Source organism: Brachypodium distachyon, chromosome 2 (assembly GCF_000005505.3).
Source record: "Brachypodium distachyon strain Bd21 chromosome 2, Brachypodium_distachyon_v3.0, whole genome shotgun sequence".
NCBI lineage: Eukaryota > Viridiplantae > Streptophyta > Magnoliopsida > Poales > Poaceae > Brachypodium > Brachypodium distachyon.
The window spans coordinates 1,424,067-1,445,433 of NC_016132.3; the positions used below are offsets into that span (position 1 = coordinate 1,424,067).

General features: G+C 49.9%; 3 protein-coding genes across 6 annotated transcripts; all 3 read left to right on the plus strand.

Annotated features, from left to right (window-relative positions):
* The first annotated feature begins 2,822 nt into the window (after positions 1-2,822).
* On the plus strand, positions 2,823-4,253 carry LOC104582484. 4 transcript variants are annotated; one of them, XM_024458360.1, is made up of 4 exons: positions 2,823-3,165; positions 3,244-3,346; positions 3,445-3,525; positions 3,635-4,253. In XM_024458360.1, the coding sequence occupies exons 1-4, from the start codon at positions 3,076-3,078 to the stop codon at positions 3,862-3,864; spliced, it is 504 nt and encodes a 167-aa protein (XP_024314128.1). In that variant the 5' UTR covers positions 2,823-3,075; the 3' UTR covers positions 3,865-4,253. The 4 variants fall into 4 exon arrangements, with proteins under 4 accessions (XP_024314128.1, XP_024314126.1, XP_010230410.1 ...); XM_024458358.1 differs by having other exon boundaries at positions 2,823-2,971; positions 3,046-3,165; positions 3,445-4,253; XM_024458359.1 differs by having other exon boundaries at positions 2,827-2,920; positions 3,046-3,165; positions 3,445-4,253.
* Positions 4,254-8,938: 4,685 nt separating this feature from the next.
* LOC100834492 lies at positions 8,939-10,035 on the plus strand. Its single transcript, XM_003567974.3, has one exon. The coding sequence runs from the start codon at positions 9,154-9,156 to the stop codon at positions 9,739-9,741; it is 588 nt and encodes a 195-aa protein (XP_003568022.1). The 5' UTR covers positions 8,939-9,153; the 3' UTR covers positions 9,742-10,035.
* A 6,324-nt stretch (positions 10,036-16,359) lies between these two features.
* On the plus strand, positions 16,360-18,398 carry LOC100835711 (dehydration-responsive element-binding protein 2D). The gene is made up of 2 exons (XM_003567978.3): positions 16,360-16,627; positions 16,800-18,398. The coding sequence occupies exon 2, from the start codon at positions 17,028-17,030 to the stop codon at positions 18,036-18,038; it is 1,011 nt and encodes a 336-aa protein (XP_003568026.1). The 5' UTR covers positions 16,360-16,627; positions 16,800-17,027; the 3' UTR covers positions 18,039-18,398.
* The last annotated feature ends 2,969 nt before the right edge of the window (positions 18,399-21,367 follow it).

Below are 21,367 nucleotides of genomic sequence, written 5' to 3' on the forward strand. Positions count from 1 at the left end.
GTACTGCTAGCACTGATGAATCAACCATGGCGGCCAATCTGTTAGCTTTTGACGGCAGAAATCAAGGAAGGAGGGAATGGTCCCATAATGCATCAATGACGACAACAACACCAACAACAAGGGGTTTTCGATCAAGTGTCAGCCTGTCCGTGATGATGAAGAGGCCGGATGGGTGGGCTGGTCCGAAATCATGTCGTGTTACACTCCTATGTGAGTTACTAGTCGCCCATAATCTCTGGTCGGATTTGCCTCAGGCTTGCACGTAAGCTGCATGCTCGAGTACATACGGCACGCCAGCACTAAGCTTAGCTATAGCTGCTACTAGCAGTAGCATAGTAGTCTAGAATTTCTTAGGTATAGATCGAATCGCCGCGGCCAACTTTTGTCGATTGACAGTTTGTTGGGGCCAACTGCTTTTTTTTCTTCTTCTTTTCGGTTTTGACATGATTGTTGGGACACCAAAAGCAGGGGTCCAGACAAAAGAACAGGATCCATCTTCTTTATCGTAACAAAGATCTCAACACTTGATCTCGAATGTTTAGAGCCGTTCTTGGCTTGATGAGGCTCAAATGAATAGACATATATGCGCCTTTGGTTCCCTTGGTAAGATTCGAAGTCAGAAATTTTTTATTGATAAACTATGATGCTGATCAAATTCCCCTTGTGCGTTGTTTGATTAGCATAAACATGGCATCGATCTCTAGAGCAATCAGTACGAACAAAAAATAGAACTAGTAGGTTGTGCAGGTATCCGTCCTATTCGGAAAACCGGAGGCTTCCTTTTGAAGCATATGTACAAGACTTTATTCCTGTCGAAGTAAAGAGATAAGCTAAGATTGTTCAGGCCCTAGAAAGTTCTTCTTTTGCTGTCAGTGCTGATCACTGAATAATTGCATATATACACAGACTTTATCCGCAAACTTTTTCGTTCAAGATCAGACATCAGCTTGGCCAATATACATACATCATGACTAATCCACTCAAACAATACCTGACTTTAAATTATCTATCCTCTGAGACCTTCTCTTTAATTAATCTGTCTGCCTTTTACTACTTCTCCTTGTGTTTCAGTGCTCCCGTTTCGTCACCGGATACACTTTTCCACAGCACTAGTAAAACACTTTTTTCCTCTTATTCGAGTTATCCCCAGACGCGCACGCAGCATGATTGCATGCGCTTTTACCGCATCAATCCACGCCGGCCGATCAGTTTCCGGTCGGAAAAATCTCCACTTGCCTGCCTGATAGATAGATAGATAGAGCTAGCAGCTACCCGAGCTTTGTCTTTCTTCCACGAGTGCCAACACGTACCTTGCTATCCTTTGCCTGATATATCTAGAGCACTAGCGAAAGCTCGGAGCCTGCAGTCCACGTCAGTGGCTTGAATTATTGGAGCAGGAAAACGCGGCAGACATTACCGGAGCAGATGCGCATCTCCGGCTTCAGACAAACGGAGGGGGCGAATTCCCGGGCCTAATTTTCGCGTGTGAGCGATCGTATCAAAGACGGGGGAAAAGGAAGACGAGGAATATCATGTCTAGCTACACAAAAGATGCTGAAATTAATTAAAGCCTGAAAAATGACCCTCTCGATTCTGACCCCTAGCAGCATATATGTATTCACAGCTTGTAATCAATCGATGAGTCTTTTCTCTCTGGAACGCGAGGTGACGTTTGTGGTAACTATAGATCGAGGAGATGAAGCTGTCGACGTGGGATTTACGTTCTCCTGATAAAACCGATGCCACGACTTGTTTTCATTTCCTTGCACAGCTGCAGTGATGGAGTAGTATGTGGACGCGTACGAGTACGACTTGATGGCTGCTCGTTCAGGCGCACGCACGCGACCGATGGATGGATCGATCGAGCGGAACGTGGTGACTTGGAAAGTTGGAAGGAGCACTGCGACTTTTATTCACGAAAGAGATGGGTGCATTATTTTTGCATTTTTTGTTTCAATGCTTTGGGCATCATCGCTTGAATAGACCGTGAATAAGACGTGCTTTTCTGCACATGTGTATGTGTGCAGGCATTTTGAAGGACCATGCATAGGCTAGATTTTGCTGGAGCAACGACTCATCTGATTTCCTGATTTTTCACATGAAGGAGGCGGTGTCCTCCGGCCTCGGCAAGAGATAAAAACGAGTCAAAGAAGAAATATATTTTTCAAGAACGTAAGAATAGATACTCCCTCTGTTTCATTTTACTAGTAGGTTATTTTTTCTGAATAGCAGATGTCGTAGAACCAAATTACCAGCGCCTCGTGCGACTGGGACTCTGTATCCGACTTCTTTAAAAAGATGATAGGTTTAAATTTAAACACATGCGTGTGGCTTTGAAATGGAAAAGAAATAGTGACATTGACGAGGTGGTTACAAACTACAAGGTCCTTGGGAAAAAGAAAATAAGAATGTTATGTATCCGCGTCAATCTATTGACCAGGTTTGTAGATAATTTCGTCAAACTATAGGCCAGCGGTCGAACGGAAAGAAAATTTAGCATTATGAAATTGCAAACTGGTACTACTATGATTGCCATGTCACTGAAAGCAACCGTCAGGTTTGCAGCCATGCTGGATAAACACGGAACAATGGCGTGGATAATAGGAAATTGAACACCAATATAATTGCGTGGCCATTTGACTTGCCTATTAAAAACACACTCCTCAGTTTGAAAAATAATAATCATATATGAACCTGCAATATCGTATATAGAGAAAGGAAAGGAGTGCCAAGTCATGCCAGACTGACCCACCGTCTATGTTTTTGCCCGTGCACACAAATGAACTTATAATTGGAAATAAGGAATAAATTTTTTAGTCCATTCAGACGTAGCTTTAAGCACCCAGGTACAAATGACAAGGCCACCGGCGTCCGGCGGGATATCTTCCCAAATGAACCACGCACAGCACTTCTGATCCGTGTAATTTCTGCCGTCTTCATCATCATCAGGCGCGGCTAGTTAATGCCAGCGGTGCGTATCTGACAAGGTCTCGACCGAACATTATCTGATGCTGCTGCTCTTCTCTTGATGGATATCTGTTCCAGTTTGAAAGCAAACGACGCCATTCGCCATGAATGACAAAGCTTCCGATCACTCCGTGCAACTACTACCGCTGCTGCTGCATCGAGAACTTGCTTCCAGACGGAAGATCGAGACAGACAGCGGTCGGTGTTTTAATAAGCGCTACTCTCTGGTTAATTTCGATGTTCGTATCTCTGAATCTTTTGTCTGTCTCCGTACAGCACTCCATCCACACGACGATTGCAGCACTTGATCAGCCGAGGCGATGGAGTCATACGAGCCGCATGTCCTACCTGTGCCTTTGGCACCACAACTGCACCCATGGCATGCATTCCCGTTTCTATTCGCGCTACTCCTATGAATCATTCATCTCGATCTCTAAAATAAGAACAGAACACGCTTTGATTTGCTTTGCTTTGCAGCTGCCTGCGTGCCGCGCGAGATGGAATCTCTGGAGATGACGCCGATGGGCGAATATATATGGACCGTGTCTACTAGGATGAGTACTGCTAGACAGTCTTGCTCCCAAATAATTATGCTCCTCGTTCCTGGCAAAGAGAAGATGCGCTTCTTCCTTTTCATTCCATTCTTTCTTTGGGCTGCAAATTGCAGAGCCGGTGACGAGTCGTTCTCGCTTCGCAGCCTGGTCCGGCTTTCGGACGAGAGCGCGTGTGCGCCGTGCTTGCGTTGGCATCGAATGGCCGTGCGCATTGGATTCCAGATGGCCAAGTGGGAGGAGCTGTGCCCGTGTGCCGTACCGGCGAGGAGTAAATTTACTCTTGAACCACTCAACATCGTGGAAGGAACACGGAGAGGTGCCGTCCGGAGAAGGAACAGAGTAAGCAGCGTGTTGGACAGGGCCGGGTGTTTGTGAGTGCAGAAAATAGAAAGCAACACTGCTTCTTTTTTAAAAGAGAGCGAGCATTTCGGTGATAAGACAAGCTTGGAACCAAGAAACTGCCGACGAGCGACGACAGCGGGGAACACGCAGACGCAACAAGAAGCCTCGACTCAACTAAGTAGTACAAAAGCAGGAGGCTTAGGAAAAGAAAGATCTATTTTTTAAATTCAGATGCAGGGAAAAAGGAGGAAAACATGGGGAGCAGTGTACCGGGGGACTCGAGAACTTGTCGACGGAGACGGCTGCGACGTCGATGCCTTGGCTCCAAGTCGCGCATAAATAAATAAATAAAACCAACGAAATAAATAAAGAAAACAGAAAACGAGAGAAGATCTCACGTCGCACATCATCTTGTGATCCGGGCTCCCATCCACGGGGAATGACGTGGACGTGCACGACGACGCCTTCTATCCTCCTCCACCCGCGAACCAAACGATAAGCAACGGCTCTCCGTAGTCACACCGCACACTGACATGTGGGGAACACGTGTGAGCAGGGCCCAGTTTCAGTGGTTTCGAGTCAACAGGGGTGTGTGGCGATCCCACGTGCACCTCGTCCTCTACTACGAGGGCCACCACCTCGAAATGACGAGAATACCCCCCTCACCCGTAGCGTGGCGTACGACCCGCTGCCCGTTTCCTTGTTTAATGCGCCCGCGAAAGGTGCCTCCCTCCTTCCCTGCGTCCGGTTCACGTGGACCTCGCCTGATTCCTCCCTTGTTTGGCTACTCCACCGACTACGAGTAGTACCACGAATCGCCATTACCACCACCAGTAGTAGTATTAAACTGCTGCCCATTAATCTAGTCTTGTTGTGGTTCACTCCTCCTCCTCAACCTCTCAGCATAATTAGCGGTACTAATTAAAGCCACGCCACGTCGTCGTCGCGTCATGGGCTCGTGCAAGCTGTCGTAGCATATGGACGGCCCGACAAGGCCATGTTGCAGAATAGATTAACAACTGTACGGGCAGCGACCGTGCGTGGAGAGGCAGAGGCAGGACGACGGATGAACCTGGCCAGGCCCCCGTTGCCGGGCCGAAACCCCCAGGCGCCTCGTCGCCAAGCTCCGGAATGGCCACTCGGACAGCAGGCGGCACGTGTGGGCCCGTTCGGGGGCCACATGGCAGGAGCATGCATGCATGCATGCAGGTGGGGCTCCCCGGCCTCTGCGTGGCGTGGTACATCTGCCGCCACTACTACCTCGCGTCCCTGGTTTTGGCGCGCGTGATCCATCCATCCGTTCACAGGATGCCGCGGCGCGAGACGAGAATGGGTGGGCCGACACGTGGTGACAAAAGAGAAGGCCCAGATCGGCTCGTGGCTCGCCGTGAGACCCGGCTCGTTGGTTCCTTTTGCCCTGCGGATCGATCCGGAGAGCTGCTACAGGGGAACACGTCACGTCCAAGTTGCCCGAAACGCGCCGCATCCGGGCGGGAACAAACGGTCGACAGCGATCTCTTTTCCCTGGACTTTTGCAGGATCGCGTTTGGATCCCTAGCTAGGCTTGCGTGCCCGCGTTCGATCAATCCGGTTGCTTTGATTCGTTTCTTCCATGGTGTGAAGATTCCATATGTATATTCTGGGTCCTAGACTTGACTTACGCAGTATCTGTATCTATCAACGTAAATGGATTTGCACCGCGCCACACGGGAAAGCGATCGGTTGCGGTGTGCACAGGTGATACGTCATACGTGTGGTTGACCTGGCATAGCAAACAAGCCACCGCGATCGATAAACCGTGGCTGCTTACCTACGGGGAAAGGAAGCCAAACCGGAATTTGGACTAGTTTTTTCTAGAACAAAATGGTTAAAGCGCACTCTTCAAAGAACGACTCGGTTTGGTCATCAAAAGGCATAAATCTCGATAGACTGGTTAAGGCTCTAGGACGTGCTTGATAAGTCAATACAATGAACCTCTAGTTTCTCAAAAAGTCTCGACGGAAAAGAAAATCAAGCATTTTTCTCAGGTCAGTCAAGGGATCCCGGGTTGCGGTCGATTCGATCAGTACTAACCTCTGACCGTACTTGGTGCCGCACAGCTGGGGTTAGACCCTAATTAATCCAAGTTTAATTACTTGCATTTGGTTGGATGTCTCCACAAACAAGTCACTAGCAAAAGCTGTCTGCTTCTCCTCCTACTTTCTCCGGACAAAGGGAAAGAAAGCCGCCGAGGAAGAAAAATAAATAAAGATGAAACTGTGTCTTGACGTGGTGGCGGCACAAAGCGACTTGGAATCCGCAATGCTATACCGAGTCCATGCATGTTTGGTTGCCAGTCCGCTGACGACGTCCTTGCAAAGGCCCGAACACGCATTGACGTGCAAAACAATGTCCAGAAGATTAGTCTCGATGCCTTTACGCGACCAGATAAAGTAGGAGTGCTCTTTTTTAAAACGAACATGGACGCACAATTCCGGCACCTAGTAGAAATGCCTTGTTCTAAACCAGGTCAGAAAGTTTGCAGCCTTACGTGGTGTCTGAAAGAGTACTAATATATGTGTCTGCTGTTGTAATCGCGGAGCTGGCATGGCTAAGTGTGAATCACCAAGCCTGCCGTTGAAATGTCCAACCGCAAAGATTAAACGGTAAAAACAACATCAAACGGCTAATTGTGAATTCACAAGGAGACACGAGAGCCGGCTGGCTAACCCAGCCACCGGCCCACAGCTAGCCGAGCTTACCAGCCTGTATTGGAGAAAGATCACTATCGGCTCGGCTGAGCTCGGCTCGCGGACTCCAAACGCTTGCAGGCCCGGGCGTGAAGCGCAGCGGATAGCGGACTTTAGAATCGAATTTATTTCGGGGAAATAAATGGAAATCGCGGAAAAAGGCAACATGCCCGTGACGGATGGCCCCAGAGCCCGGAACTCCACGCTCCTTTGCTTTTACGCTTATGCCCCTCATCAAAAGCGACCCCTCTATCTTGTGAATCCCCGGAATAAATCTGTTTCGAAAAAGAAGGCGTGGTACGCAGGTCTATTCGTTCGTGGTGGCCCTTTAATGTTTGCGTCCAGGGCCCTGGGGTTGTTCGGTTTTCCGCGGATGCTTGCAACGGTTGGAGTCACATGCTTGGTGCTTTTCTTGGGAGCGTGGCTCTACCGAATAAGAGGTTGTTGGGTTTGGCTCTCTCTCTCCCATCCAACATCCAAGTTCTTCCCAAGCAGCTGTGGCCCATCGTACTACGTACGGGGTGTCGAATCGGCTATGGAGAAAATTTATTGGATGATGGTTGACGGAACAAGGAAAAACAAGATATGCGTTTTTAGTTAGGTGTTATACGCAGCTGATGCCGTGGTGAGCACAAAGCGAACTGTTCTTTCGCTTTTTAGGCATTGGGTCGATGCGTATTGTACGCTGAAGCTTTGTTACCTATAAAAACTTATCGGGTGGGCTTTTATTGATCACAATGAAAATCATTATCAGAGTTTATTACTTGCAATAAAAATCAGAGTTTATTAAGAGTTGTACTTTATACGCAATTGATGCTGTGGCGAGCACAAAAGCGTACTGTTCTTTCGCTTTTTAGGTATTTGGTTGATGTGTATTGTACGTCGACGCTTTGTTACCTAGAAAAACTTATCGGTTAGGCTTTTATTGATCACGATGAAAATCATAGAATCAGAGTTTATTAGCTGCAAAAAAGTAAGAATTTATTAAGAGTTGTACTTTTCACGCGACCGTATGGCCCCGCCTTACCTCTTTTTAGTTCCCACCGATATGATTTCTTCTATTTTCATTGTCGCTCCGACTTTAGCATCTCACTATCATCACATTGCCTTCTTTCTTTTGCGACGTTTGTCTTTGTCATCTTAATCAAACGACAGTGTCTAAATTCGAAGGGTCTGGCTGATTACCATCTTGTTCATGATTATAACACCATTCCCTTTTGTTCTTCCACTTATGCTCTTTTTTCCAATGCGATACATGGATCAGTGGCTGATCCATTGTAAAGGCTATATGGAGTTAAAATTTCACCATGAATGGTCTTTGTTACTCATCCAATTTAGCAGTATCACCGAGGCTACTCTCAATTTTTCTCCCTAGCTCCATCGTCGAGTCGAATACCAAAACAAACACGCGTCCAATAATCGCATCCCTTCCTCACAAAGGGGCTGTGCCTTTTTCTTTAGATGGAGCAAGCTTCCATTAAGACATGGACGTAGCTAAATCACTGGCCAAACTAAACATATTCGAAATCCCGAGCACATGTACTAAGACATGGGTAGATCTTGACTCTGCACCATGCTACTATTTTTTAGTAGAATAAGAGATAAAAGAATAATACGGAGTAAATAAAACTAAAGAACGGAGAGTCAAACACTCACTTATTGGGCAATTCAATCCCGAACACGAATAAATTAGCTGTATTCTGCTATTATTTATTCTACTAAAAAACGGAGAGTCAAGCACTGACTTATTGGGCAATTCCCGAACCCCACGATAAAATAGAGCCAGATCCCAAAAAGACTCCCCTCCCGTCCTAAATCTAAAACCAGGCACGTTCAAAAGGCCACCACCACCACCACTAACCAAAACCCACCCATCCATTCATCCAGATAACAGATAGATTAGCCTTCTTTTCCTCGCAAATCCGGTGGCTGGCGCCCTCTAGAAATATCAGCAAGTCAAGTTTAGCCCGTGGCCGTTCAAACACGCGGCCTGATCCACCCGAACCCAACGACAAATCGCCCCATGCCCCACACCACACGCGCGCTTGCCAGACGCGACGCACATCGCCACGCTCGCTTACCGGCCAGTCTTCCAGATGGCACGACGCTCCCCACGCTCTCCCCCGAATACAGAATCGGGCGATTTAGAATATAGCAAAAAAATTAAAGTGAGCGGCACGCACACCCACATGGAGCGTCGTGCCAGATCCGCGCCGCGCCGCAGCCCTGACCCAACCGAACCGATCCCGCGCCCGCTGTTTGTTTCTTCTTTGTTACTTTTGCGGGAAACCCCCCGGGAGAATGCGCGTCTCGCACCGTTACCCACCTCGGCCAACGCTATATAACCCCGGCCCCAAGCTCGGCGTCGCTGCCCAACTCATCACCCCCTTGCTTTTTCTTGCCTACTCTTTCTTTCCCACAATCCCACGAGCTGAGCTTCGCGTTGCGTTTCTCTCTCGCGTCATCTCTCGGTGCTCTCTGCGTATAGAGCCGTATAGCACCCACCACCAAGGGAGGAATAGCGCCAGGGAAAAATAAAGGAGATTAAATTTAGGTTCGCCATGGCGAGCTCCTCCTCCTCTTCTTCTTCTTCGTTGAGCAACAAGAGGGCGAGGGAAGCCGACGGCGAGCGGGCGGCGTCTGTGGAGGCCGCGGAGGCCAAGAGGATCCGGCCGGAGGACCTGCTGGACATGCTGGAGGACGACGCGGACGCGGCGGCGCCCGGGGCGGACCTGGCGTCCGTCATGCGGAGCCTGGAGGAGGAGATCGAGATATCCGCGGGCGAGTTCCCGGACCTGGAGGCGCTGGCCACGGCGCCGCAGCCGGAGCTCGGGTTCCTGCTAGAGGCCTCCGACGACGAGCTCGGCCTGCCGCCCGCGGCCGGCGGCGGCTCCGACTCCTCCTCCGACGCCGGCGCCGGCGATCTCGCCGGGTTCGGGGAGCAGATCTGGGGCTTCGAGGACGACATCGACGGAGGAGCCGGCGTCACGTCCTCGCCGGAGGCCGCTGCGGCGGCCGCCGCGGCCGCCGCCGAGTGGGGCGACGACGGCTTCGACGCCGGGCTCTTTGGGTTCGAGTTCGCCGAGGCCAACTTTGGGCCGTCGGATCTCGAGATCCTGCGTTATGAGAACACCATGCCCGCCGTCTGATCTCTGTGTTAGCTGTTTGTTCGTTTTTACCTCTGGCTAACCTTAGCGTTACCCTTTTTTTAACCTTGGATGTAAAGTTTCTAGAAGGCAAAAAAAAATGTGGAAGAAACCTGGAAAAAGGTTACTTGGATCATGTCATGAAGAGCGAGAAAAAAAAAGGCCTGCATCCTTCAAAAAAACCAGAGAAAAAAATTCTCAGGAGTTGCTCCGTATTTTCAGTTTTAAGATATGCTGAGCAACCAAGATAAATTATTGGAAGCTGTAAAATGATATGGCGCTAAAAGGTTGTGCTAATACTACTGGTCAAAATTAGATTCCAGATTTAGCGTGGATGGGAAATGTTTAAAACGATACGGTGGATGCACGTTGGACGTTGACCTAACGACATGACATCGAAATGGAAAAAAGAAAAGAAAGAAAATAAAACATGTGTGATTCAACCGTCCACCCAAATGAACAGGAAATCGGAACCTTCTAGTGCTCCTCTCATAATATCACTTTTAAAAAAGAAAGGCAGGCAATTGTCCAGCGTTTATACTTGGAAAAAACCCAAGGAAGGAGAGTGGATAATTCTGGCCGGCATGGTTGACCTGTAAACTAAAGTTGCCGTCTTCCGAAGACGCAAGAAGAAAAAACTCAATATCAGTCACGAAACTCTTGTGGGAACGTTAAAGTGATCTGTGAAAGCGTTTGCCAGAGCAGGTAAACCTAGGAGTACAATAATTTCACGTTGTTTTCCTCAGGGAAGCTGCTGGACGGCCGAACTTGTCAATGGGTAATTGAAAAAAAAAATCTCATAAGTTAACACGACAGACGACAGCGTGAAACCACGGATATTATATTTCCCCCTTCTTATTCTTTGCATTTGGAAACCTTGCACATGACGTGATTGCTTGTCCCCTCCCTCTCCCGCCCACGACAGGTCCATGTCTTTTCGTACAATAATTCGACGGTATTTGCAAGTTGTACGAGGGGTATATATGGTGCTCAGATGAATGAATTTTAAAAATATCTCGACCTCTCTCTTACATGTTTTTCTTTTCTATAAAGTACTCCTCTCTTACTACATGTTGCAAAATCCTTAAATTCTCTACATACGTTTATCTCTGGAGCAGGGGATTTGGGCGGTCGAGACGGGAACTGCTAGGAGCGAGCGTATTGTTTGCCTTGGAGGGCGCGACCGCTTCCGGGTAAGTACAAAAGCCGAGTTCAGAATAGCCACACGACACGCATAAAGAGTCTCTTTTTTTTGCCCCCTCGTGGAAACGGAACAGACCTAGCTAGCGCTGGCTTCGGAATATGTAGTAACCGAAATTACGCCTGGGTGCCGGCCAACTTTCGCTGCCAGTCGGAATGATGATCTCATCTGTGAGAAAAAAGGAGAGAGAAAAGAAAAAGGGAAGAGCTAGTCTGAATAAAGGAAGCGGTGGAGGCCCCGGAGGGGGAGATGGTTTGGTTCTTTCTCCCCACAACTTGCGCATGTGCTGCCGATCCGATCCATTTGTACAATTGTACTACTAGCCGTGTGCGTGCGAGCCCCACCCGTCGGCAGTCGGCACCCACCGGACCGAAACTCATCAATGGACGTTGTTCACGGCCGCTGCTCAACCAACCGAAACTCTCTGGAAAATGCACCCCAATGATATTCAGATGCTCCCAGGCTGCTAGTGTTCGTTTACAATGTAGCAAGTGTGCATGATGCGCTAATTATTTGCTTCGTCCGGTCGCTCTCGCATGAGAGGCGAGTTTTGCCGTGCTCTGGCTCCGTCGGTTTGGTCTCAGAGCAGCTGAAGAAGGGCACGAGTTCTGCCCAGTGACAACTGACGACGAGGCAGTAAAGTGGCGATACTGGTCATGCCGGCAGCCGACATGGTCAGTTGGAGATGGTGGTTAGATCGATCACAGATGGATGGGCGATCGGTCAGTCACGTGGCGTGCGTCCCGTGCGACCGACCGGCCGGCCGTGTGCCGGAGTTTGCAAACGCAAGTAACCGTGGAGGGGGAAAGACGGCAATAATGTACTATGGACGGACGCATGGCTAGGTGCAGGTTGGTTAACTGAAGGAAGATCTGAATCTGCATCTGCGTTCGTTTTCGTGGGTCAGAGACCTCGAGAACTGCTGCTGGTGGTTCGTTAGTTACGCCTTTTAACTAAGCTGGCCGGTCCACGCGTGCGTGCGTGGCAGTGAGAGCTGCGTGCTGCCGATGGAGGCACATGGAGCGGTGGTTGGATCCGAATTGAACCGCCGATCCAACACTCCTGCCGCACCACCTTTCCTTTCCTTCAGGTCCTCTGTCTGTCTCACAGTACCTCAGCCGAGCCTTGATCTGCTTCCTAATTGGGTTCCTCTCGTTTTAGGTGCTGGATTTCCGAGCATCAGCTTTTATCCGTGCCGTCTGTCCTTTGACACGTACTGTACTACGCGGTGCAATGAAACGATATGCAGAAATATCTAACTGCTCCGTGATAATAACGAACGGCATGCGTTGCGTGCCCCCGATGCCGCTTCAGGGAAGGAGTGGTAATTGCAGACACTGTGTCCGGCCGGCTGCGATAAATTCCCAGCATATCGTTTGCTGAATTGCTGACAAACAGGTCGGTGCCTTTCATTAAAGGCTCAAATGGTACTGCAGCCTGCAGTTAATTTTTTTAGTGCAGTCTGCAGCTGAAAACCGTTAACTTTCTTTTAGTACTACATCCTGCGGTTAAATTTCTTTAGTGCAGTACTGTAGTCTGTACAGGATTTTTTTTTAGCAGACCTGCAGTTGATAATGTTAGTGTTAGTGTGTATAGTCTGAAGTGGAATACAGCTAATCTGTTCTAAAACATATAAGACCGTTTATTTAATTGCATTCTCGGGTTACCCCATTGGGCCACTAGAATTCGATAAAGGCCCACGGCATAAAGACTGGTAGGGCCACAGAATTTGGGCTCACATGGTTCTGTGCACGTAGCACTATCACGTGTCGATGGCCCGTGACCACAGATCCTGAAAGTGACACTACGTGGCCCGTTAAGAACTGGCCAGCTTTATGTTCTCAACTTCTTGGTTTTCTTCCCCTCGAAAAAAAAACTTCTTGGTTTGCTTTAGTTCATTTCAGCTGCCAGCCGGCCCATGTTTTGATCTTAACTTTTCCTTGTTCCGTTATTTCTGTTCTTGTCAGCCCATGTTTGGTCCATCCTCGATTCTGTGTGATTCTTGGTCCATAATATCAGCCCATGTTTTCTTTTGGTACCAAAAAAATCGATTTCTGCCAAGAACGAGTCCTCAAGAATGAAACTATGCAGACTTCACGTTCAGCTTCAGAACTTTAAATTTACATCAAGGTGGACAAGACATCATTTTTCACAACGAAACTAGTAATTTCTTTGAGAGGACCGACATAAGTGAGTTAAAACTGAATAGCATCTTGATATAGTTTAATCCACGTGATTTTCTCTCGATGCCAAACTACACTTGTTGCCATATCCGAGTAAATTTGAGTTTTCACCCGGGCACACGAGCTCGTGTATGGCATCCCATGCGAGTCCCGCTCACGTGCTGCCACGTGAAGAGCATCGGGATTTGTCTTTTACGAAGTCAAACAGGACCTCCAGCGATTTTACTGGCCCGTTTTACCACCACCGTGTCAACTAACGGTAACTACTTTAGCTTGGTCCGCGTAGGTTAGTTAGTTGAAACAAACCGCAGCGTAAGTAGGTTTTCTACACCTTCAATTCGTTTGATCCTCATCTCACTCCGATTCCGCAGCAGATCTCCACGGTCCGTATGTATGTGAATCCTTCACACACTGTCCATACGAGCGGCTGAGCGACGAATAAGGAAATCCAGCCCGAAATCTTGCGTGCCAGCGTTGAAAAATCTTTGTGCACGTACGTACGTACGTACAAGAGCATCCCCTATCACGTGGCGCGCATGCGGCCTCCTGCCAACGCCGTGTGCGCACAAACGGAGGCTGTCTGCCTTTGCCTTGCTTTGCTTTGTTTTGCCCGTGCGTGCCCCACGCTGATGCCTGTTCTGTTCGCCGCGAAAAAAATCTGTCATAAAAAAACTCCTGTATAACTAAGTGCTCACACTCTACAGTGTGCTCCGAATGCTCTCCTGGTCGTGCTCCAGCTTGCAACGGGGTTTAATAAACCTTGCACGCGGCTCTCACGTGCCGGCCGGCTCTCGTCGGGACGGCACGCACGCACGCCTCGAGAAGGGCGCAAAAAAGGAGAGAAAAGAAAGAGGAAAGCGACGAGCAGGAGTAGTCAATTCGGTGCGCACCTACCGACAAGGACTTCCATGTGGGACCAGCACGAGTACGGCCGGAGTAAGCCTGCGCCTACGTGGCAGGAGTCTCCTTGCTGCCGCCCATCAGCAGCAAGCAGCCCACGCCGGCACGCATCTCGCCGTGCCAGCTGCAGCAAAGTTTACAAGGCGTAGGTCCATCTCACCACGAGTCCTAGTGCACTACTGTACAAGAATACCATGATTAAATCCCTTTTGTTATCTTGTATAAGCACGGTGGAAAATATCTTGATTAAATTCCTTCATGTATAAGCACAATGGAAGATATCTCTCGTGAAAATTATGGTAAGAGCATAATGGGAGTAAGTACTCCGCTAATTACGCCCCAGAATTGTGAGGGGATCACAAGTATTCGTAACTCTCAAGTTTACAATCTGTAATTACGGTTTCCTAAACACTCTATTTATTTCCGGAAGGAAAGTAAGGTTCCAAGGAAGAAGAAGAAGAAATAGACGCGTAATAATGGGTATCCTTGCGATAAATCTGGCCCAAAGAACAGAAACTGCACCGGCGTTCATGGATCGTATCATATTATAATCCTTCTGCTTTCCCAGATTTTTTTTTATCCTTATGATTATTAAGAAAATGCATAGACGCTGCGAGACACGATGAAGAGAGTTTGGAAATCGGTGGGCAACAAAACCTATATGGTAAGTCACTAAGTCTTGTTCCTCGGATTTTGCAACAACAAATCGTCACAGGAAAAACTATATACTAGATACATGGCAACGTATCGAGTGAAAATGGGAATTTGGTAAATAAGCCATTTAAGCCCATTTACTGGATATGAAAAATATTTTTTCCATGTCTCCCTCCTTTCACCTCTGCTTGTCAGTCAAGGCGGACGAGCATTTCAGTACTCGTTTGTACATCTCACATTTTTCACGTTCCGTTACTTTGACCACATCTTAGTTTTTATCGCCTTCCTCTCTATCTATTCTCGAAAAATCTATAGTCTTTTATACCACTCATTTTACATGGTTGCAGCCGTTGCCATTTTAGTTCACTTACTCACAATTGAAATTTGTAAAATTTTACATGGATGCCACAATTCTATGAATGTTTCCATAGTCGCCTGCAGCTCACCCTTCTATGGTTGTATGCTCGGTTAAATTTTGTCATTTCTGTGACATATGAAGTGGTTTCTTCCATCTAATCAGTCTTGCTCAAGCTAGTCGTGCGTTCTCATAGCTGTCTGGACAACTCATCCTCCGGAGGCTCGGTTGTTTTATCATTTGATTGCATTTATTCACAATGTAATTGTGTTTTTTTTAGAACACATAATTTTTTCTTTCATAGAGTCGTTTTTCCCGTGCTGCCAAGCTATCTGGGCGTTTCTCGACCAAGTTATGAAGTTTATCCTTCTCATGCTATGTTTTCATTAATATCTAATCGCATTTACACACAATTCAATCTTATGACACGTACACCATTTTATTCCACCTATTGTCCAGCATGGCGATTAAGCTAGTTTGTTGTTTCGAGAGCGGCTCGAATAGCTCCTCCTTTTGGTCTTAACTCAAATCACACTAGTGTTAGCATCACGCTGTTTTGGTATTTCATAGTAGTGTGATGGCTCATTGCGTAGATATGCAACTTTGATTATTGAAATACTCATGCTTGTGTTCAAAATAATTTGACAGAAAAAAACTAACTGCCCTTAGAATTGCGCGGTCAAGAGCACCCCAAGAAATCTCAACCACAAGACCGCCGATCCTTTCCTCCGACGGGTAAAACCGCCATCGCTAGATCTGGCCACTGTTCAGCTTCGATTCAGTTGGTGAGATTGTACCGAGGGCCCGCATGTCATTGGATCTGTACGACGGTGGTAGGCAGTCGTGTAGGTGAAGCATTTATCCCCCGTCGCCCATTCCCCCTATCGCTCCGTACAAAGCCATGCTAAAACCTCCCCCGCCTCACTGACATGTGGGACCAAGTCCATGGTACGCATGCCTGCCAAATGCCAGCTCGCGCTTTCCAGACTGCCGAGTAGTACAGTGGTTTACCTGTGGAGGTACGTGTTTCAAGCTGACAAGTGGACCCGGTTCATCTGCTGGTCCCAGCTGTCACGCTGACAGTAAGAGGAATTAACCTCCCATCTGTGGTACGTAAAGCGCCAGCATCTCAGCCGTTCCATTCTCCCTTTTTTTCTGCTCGCAACCTTGCTACTCTGACATGTGGGTCCTGGTTTGTTGTGGGTCCCCCTTGTCAGTGGGACGGGTTTTCGTGGACGGCGTGAGGGGTTGCTGGGGATGGCAACTTCCCCGTGCAGAGGAAGGGGATTAAATATCGGAGGAGGAGACCAGCCCAACCCCTTTTGCTCCTCTCGCCGCTTTGGGTCGGGGTTTTAGCGAGCTTCGAGGGAGGCCGGAGGCGACGACGACGCGCGCCGCCGTACAAGGGGAAGGAGGAGAAGACCGAGAGGCGAGACCCCGCCCCCTCTCGTATATGTCTTCTTGCCCCTTCGCCGATCTGGTGGTAGCCGTGCTCTTCGCCGTCGCCGTCCTACTCCACGCCGCCGTCCTCGCCTGCACCCCCCGATCTATGCACCAGGGGCTCCACGGCTGGAACAAGTCCTCGTCGATGCTCAGGTCCGTTGAGTTCTCGCCTCCTGCCCCGTTAATTTGTTTCCTTTTTTTGTTGTCCTGTGATGTTCTGCCCCGGATTTCTCGCTCGGGGAGCCCAGATCTGGGAGGTTCCCGTTGGGTTTTTCATGGGGTTTTGATGGATTCTTGTTCCGTTTGTTGTTGTTGTTGTTTGCAGGGACGGGTTCGGGGTCAAGTATTCCGGATTCCTCCACATAAGGCCGTGTGGCTTCTGTCGAGGAGACTGACGGATTTCCAGTGATTCGTTCTTGGCTCCGTCAAATTTTTGCACCCAAGAGAGAAAAAGTTCCCCCCTTTTAGAGATTTTCCCCCTTCAGTTTTGGCAATTTTTAGTGAGAGATTTCTAGAGTTGTTTCCGGCAGTCTTAGAAGGAGAAAGGAGAGCTATGGCCCCGTTGAGCCAGCACCAGATTCGCCTCAGGAAGGCGCTGGCCAAGAAGAAGCCCAAGACCAAGATGCTGTCGGGCTTTGGTGTTAAACCCTCTGCGGCCTTCTTCAAGCCGCAACCGCCGCCGCCGCCCCAGCCGGCGCCGTCTGCTCTGCCGCCCAGGCGCCGCGTCCGTGTCCTGTACGACGACCCCTACGCGACGGACTCGGACACTGATGATGATGAGGAGGCTGCCCCTGCCGCTTCTTCCAAGCGCTGCTATGAGGTGTACCTTGGCAAGGCCCCTCCAAAGCCGGTCGCGAAGCCGGTCACTCTGACGGCCACCGCGGCTGCTGCTACCTGCGCCAGCAGCATGAACGCTGAGAGCTACCGTGGGGTACGCCTCCGCAAGTGGGGCAAATGGGCGGCTGAGATCCGCAACCCGTTCTCCGGCAAGAGGGTGTGGCTTGGCACCTTCGACACTGCTGCGGCGGCCTCCGTCGCGTATCAGGCCGCCTCCCGGAGCTTCATCGAGGAGAAGCGTCGCCGCCGTGGTGAGGCTTTGGCCTCACCTGCTGCTTCGGCCACCTCCACGCCGACGGCCTCTTCGTCGTCCTCCACCTCGGCTGCGCCATTCGCCCACCCGTCGCCGTCCTCTGTCCTGGAAGCAACTAAGCCAGCAGCGGCCGAGGCCCTGTCGCCTGAGCCGACTCCAATCCCCACCATGGCGTCCACCGAGGCTGGTCAGCTGCCTGATGACCCAGAGTTCTACCAGGACCTCTTGCGTGGGCTTCAGCTGCCGGACATTGACCCGATGGACTTCCGTGCGGGGCTCGATGCTTTGGATGTCTCCGAAGCGCCGGCTTACTTGGATGGCGAACAGGACCTGCTGCTGGGAGATTTTGCGGATGAGGACCTCGAGCTCGACATCGACCTGGACGACATCGACGACGACTTCCTGGAGATGCCCGGCGTCGACTTTGGCAGGGGCATGGACGAGTTTCTGCAGACCGTCGACTTCTGCGTGTGAATTAAGAAGGTTTGAAGCTATTGATGTTGGTGTGATGGGTGTATTGTGTGCACTGGGAGAAGGAGGAGGGGATCCTCTTGGGTTTTTCCCCGAGCAAACCCAACCTGCTCGTGCCCAAGAAGTTCCTGTTCTTCCCCAAGTCTCCGAGCAGGCACATTACATTTAGCGTTGAGAGAGCAGTATTTTTGATAGGGTTAATTACATTGTCATAAGTTATAGCCGTGGTTATGTTATGTTTTCTGAATGTTAGTATCCTGGTCTATGTTTTGTCCTAAGACATTGTAGCTCAAGACAAGTCTTGGTGCTAGTTGCTGCTATCGTGAAATAGAAACAATAAGTTCGCGTTAACATTGCATTGCATTTCCTGGTCTTGAGATGATCCCTCTTCCTAATGAGGAAATCCTGTCATCTTTATGTTTATATCCTACTGTCCTGATGAGTGTCTTATTGTCGTCTGTATGTTTATCCTACTGTGATGGTGAGTGTCTTGTTGTTCTAGAATGCAATGCAATGTAATATTGAGATTCCAGAACTGGTGACAGCAAGCTCAGTTTTGTTAGTACTTTGACTACGGCTCACTTTTTATGCATAAACGGGATGCATTTGCGAGAGATTATAGTATTGGTTTGACTACGCCTCGTTTGTATGCAGAAATGGGATGCATTTGTGAGACATTACAGTACCGAGTGTATGGTGTACGTTTGACTATTCCTCCATGGATATGCATCCTGTTGCAAATCTTGGGCGTTGCTATTATGGCGAGATCGTGCCGTGCGGGAGTTAAAGAAATGCGTAGCGTAGCTAGATCCGATACGCTCGATAGGCGACGAGGCTTCTTCGGCTAGAGCTCTTTTGTTTTATCGTCGAGCGGCAGCACCGGGACGGGCGATGCACCGTGCACGGGCGTGGGTACTACTCCACTATTGTATTGCCAGTGATGTGTTCTGGTACAAGTATAAACCTTGTATAAAAGCTCTCGAGGTCGTGCAGGACAAGTGGAGTGGAGTGAGTGTGTGTGTGTACTGGAGGGAGGATGTATCTATCTTGTTTGTGAGACGGCTGGTGATGTTGATGACTAGGCGCCGTATCCCCCGGCCGGCCCACACAGTGCCTGCGTGATAGCTCGCCGCGCCCTTGTCGCTTCCGAGGTGCCTTCCTGGCCTCCTGTCTAACGCCGGAGAGGGACGACGACGGACAGACAAATTTTTTGCTGCTGCTGTTACTTGTGTGTGTCCCCCCACCACGGCGTTTTTAGTCACAAGGTACGGTTTGCTCTGTCTCGTCGCTCTCTCCGTGGGCGCCTTTTGTTTTGGCTCCGCACGCGGCGCAAAGAGGAAGCCAAGAGGTGCGTGTGTGTTTGTGTGGTGGCGTGTGCTTCTTCGCGGGGATAAGGTTTCTGGTTCTTCGTCCCGATGCCGATTAGAAACCCCCGTTCAGTGGCCCGTGGGTGATGAGCTTCTCCGGCTTTGGCTTTTTGGCCGTCGGGTCGGGGCGTTGGACGCTAGCCGGGGACGGAAAGGGAGCGGGACGTGTTATGTAACACGAAGGGATGCACGTACAGTGGCGTGGCTATCCCTATCCGATCTCTCACGGTACTCTGGGGATAGAATGGGGCGTGTCGATTGGTGATAATGCTGTGTGTGGCAAATCTATTCTGGGACCGGCCCGGCCGCGCCCGCCGAGACGTGGACGGCACGCGGGCGTCTCGCATGTGCCATTGTGCGCCGGCCGTCCCGTCCATCCATGCCGCCTCTTTCTGTTGTTGTTGAGCTTCTCTTTTTCCACACAAAGCTTTTCGGCACAGCACGACATTATCTCGAGTTTGCGGGGGTTTCCTCTGCGTTTGCACTGACCGGCCGGCGTGGAGTGCGGACTGAGCGAGCGAGCCCGGCTCTCTGAAGGACGTCAGCATATGGCATGGGCACGGCACGGCGGCCGCTCTGGTACGGTATGGCGCAAGTGCTACGTGGAAAGGGCGCGCGCCACCAGGGGTGTGTGTTGTCCCGCCTGCGGCCTCCTCCTCCATACGTAAAGCACTCGTTTTGCCTTTGCCTTCGTGGCCGTGATCTTGACTTGCGTGCTTTGCAACAGATTTTTGCTCGATCGCCGCAGGTAGCCCAGCTGGTGTGTCGGCCGTCAGCAGCCGTTCCTCGCCGTTTTTGCGTGCGGCGCACGCATATAGGTTTCTCCCTGGTACACACACTATGTTAGTAGATGGAGTGTGTTATGTAAAACTAGTCAATCGATGCACCAGTCGCAATTGACGACTTGTCAACTCAACCCACGTCAACATGTATAATCGGGAGAAGGAGAGCGTGCCGGCCGCCTGTCCGTTTCTTGGCCTGATGGACAGGGCGATCGATCGGCAGAACAAGTTGTTGTTGTCCCACTCTAAAAGGCATCTACAATAGGTGTGGAAAGATAAGTCGTTCTTCTTTTCTTTTTTGGCAGATTTTCTGGCTGAGATCTGTTAACGGAATTTCCTAGGAGAATAGGCTGTGGAGGGAATTATCCACGTGCCGGGGATGGAGATGGAAACGAGAGGCGCTCGACAGGCAGCTCACCGTACGCCTCTTCTAGTTCGTGCGATCCGAGCCCGTCGCCGTCGGACTACTAGTCAACACTAGCCACACTGTCCACTCGAGCTCACACGACGTATGGTTGCATGGCACACTTGCTGGTGCGTGCCGCAACTGCCGCCGCTGCCAAGAATACGTATAGTAGCTAGTGACGGCGGCAGATGCTTTGGTAGCGCACGTTGCGTGTTGGAACAAACAGGGTTATTGCCCGGACATAGAGCTAGCTTCGTTGAATCTTCTTCGACTGATCCATCAATCACCCCCTTGATCCCAGCTGGGGCTGTTTATTGATGGCGACCCGACTCCCACGGCACGGCAGTTCGATCCATCGCCTCGGTCGCACGGCCGATGGATCGATTCGATCACTCGTCAAAAGGATTTGATCAGGTCGTGCAACTGTGACATTCCACAGTACGTACGTGTTGTACACTTGTACGGGGACGGGCTCCCAAGAGTGCTAGCTGCGCTGGCATGGTGGAGCAACGTACAGTTATTGTTGTGGCCTTGAATGGGATCATCTCTCGGATCCAAGGTTTGACGCCGGCAATGGATTTCGGATCCATGACAACGCACGGGCAGACGACGGGGCTCGTGGTGTTCCCGGGCCAGTAGACAGTCCCCATCCCCAGCGACATCATCCCGAGTCAAATGCCATTACAAAACTCCACAACAAGTCGCTGGATAGTCCAAGTCCCGAACATAACTTTGCACGACAGAGCACAGCCGTTCATATATATATAATACGGAGCA

Excerpts from the sequence above, each read along its gene's own strand:
- LOC100835711 (XM_003567978.3), top strand. The coding sequence starts at position 17,028 with ATGGCCCCGTTGAGCCAGCACCAGATTCGCCTCAGGAAGGCGCTGGCC.
- LOC100834492 (XM_003567974.3), top strand. The coding sequence starts at position 9,154 with ATGGCGAGCTCCTCCTCCTCTTCTTCTTCTTCGTTGAGCAACAAGAGG.
- LOC104582484 (XM_010232108.2), top strand. The coding sequence starts at position 3,076 with ATGACAAAGCTTCCGATCACTCCGTGCAACTACTACCGCTGCTGCTGC. Across the intron at positions 3,166-3,243 it reads GAAGATCGAGACAGACAGCG|CACTCCATCCACACGACGAT; the intron begins GTCGGTGTTTTA and ends GTCTCCGTACAG. Across the intron at positions 3,347-3,444 it reads GCACCACAACTGCACCCATG|CTGCCTGCGTGCCGCGCGAG; the intron begins GCATGCATTCCC and ends TTTGCTTTGCAG.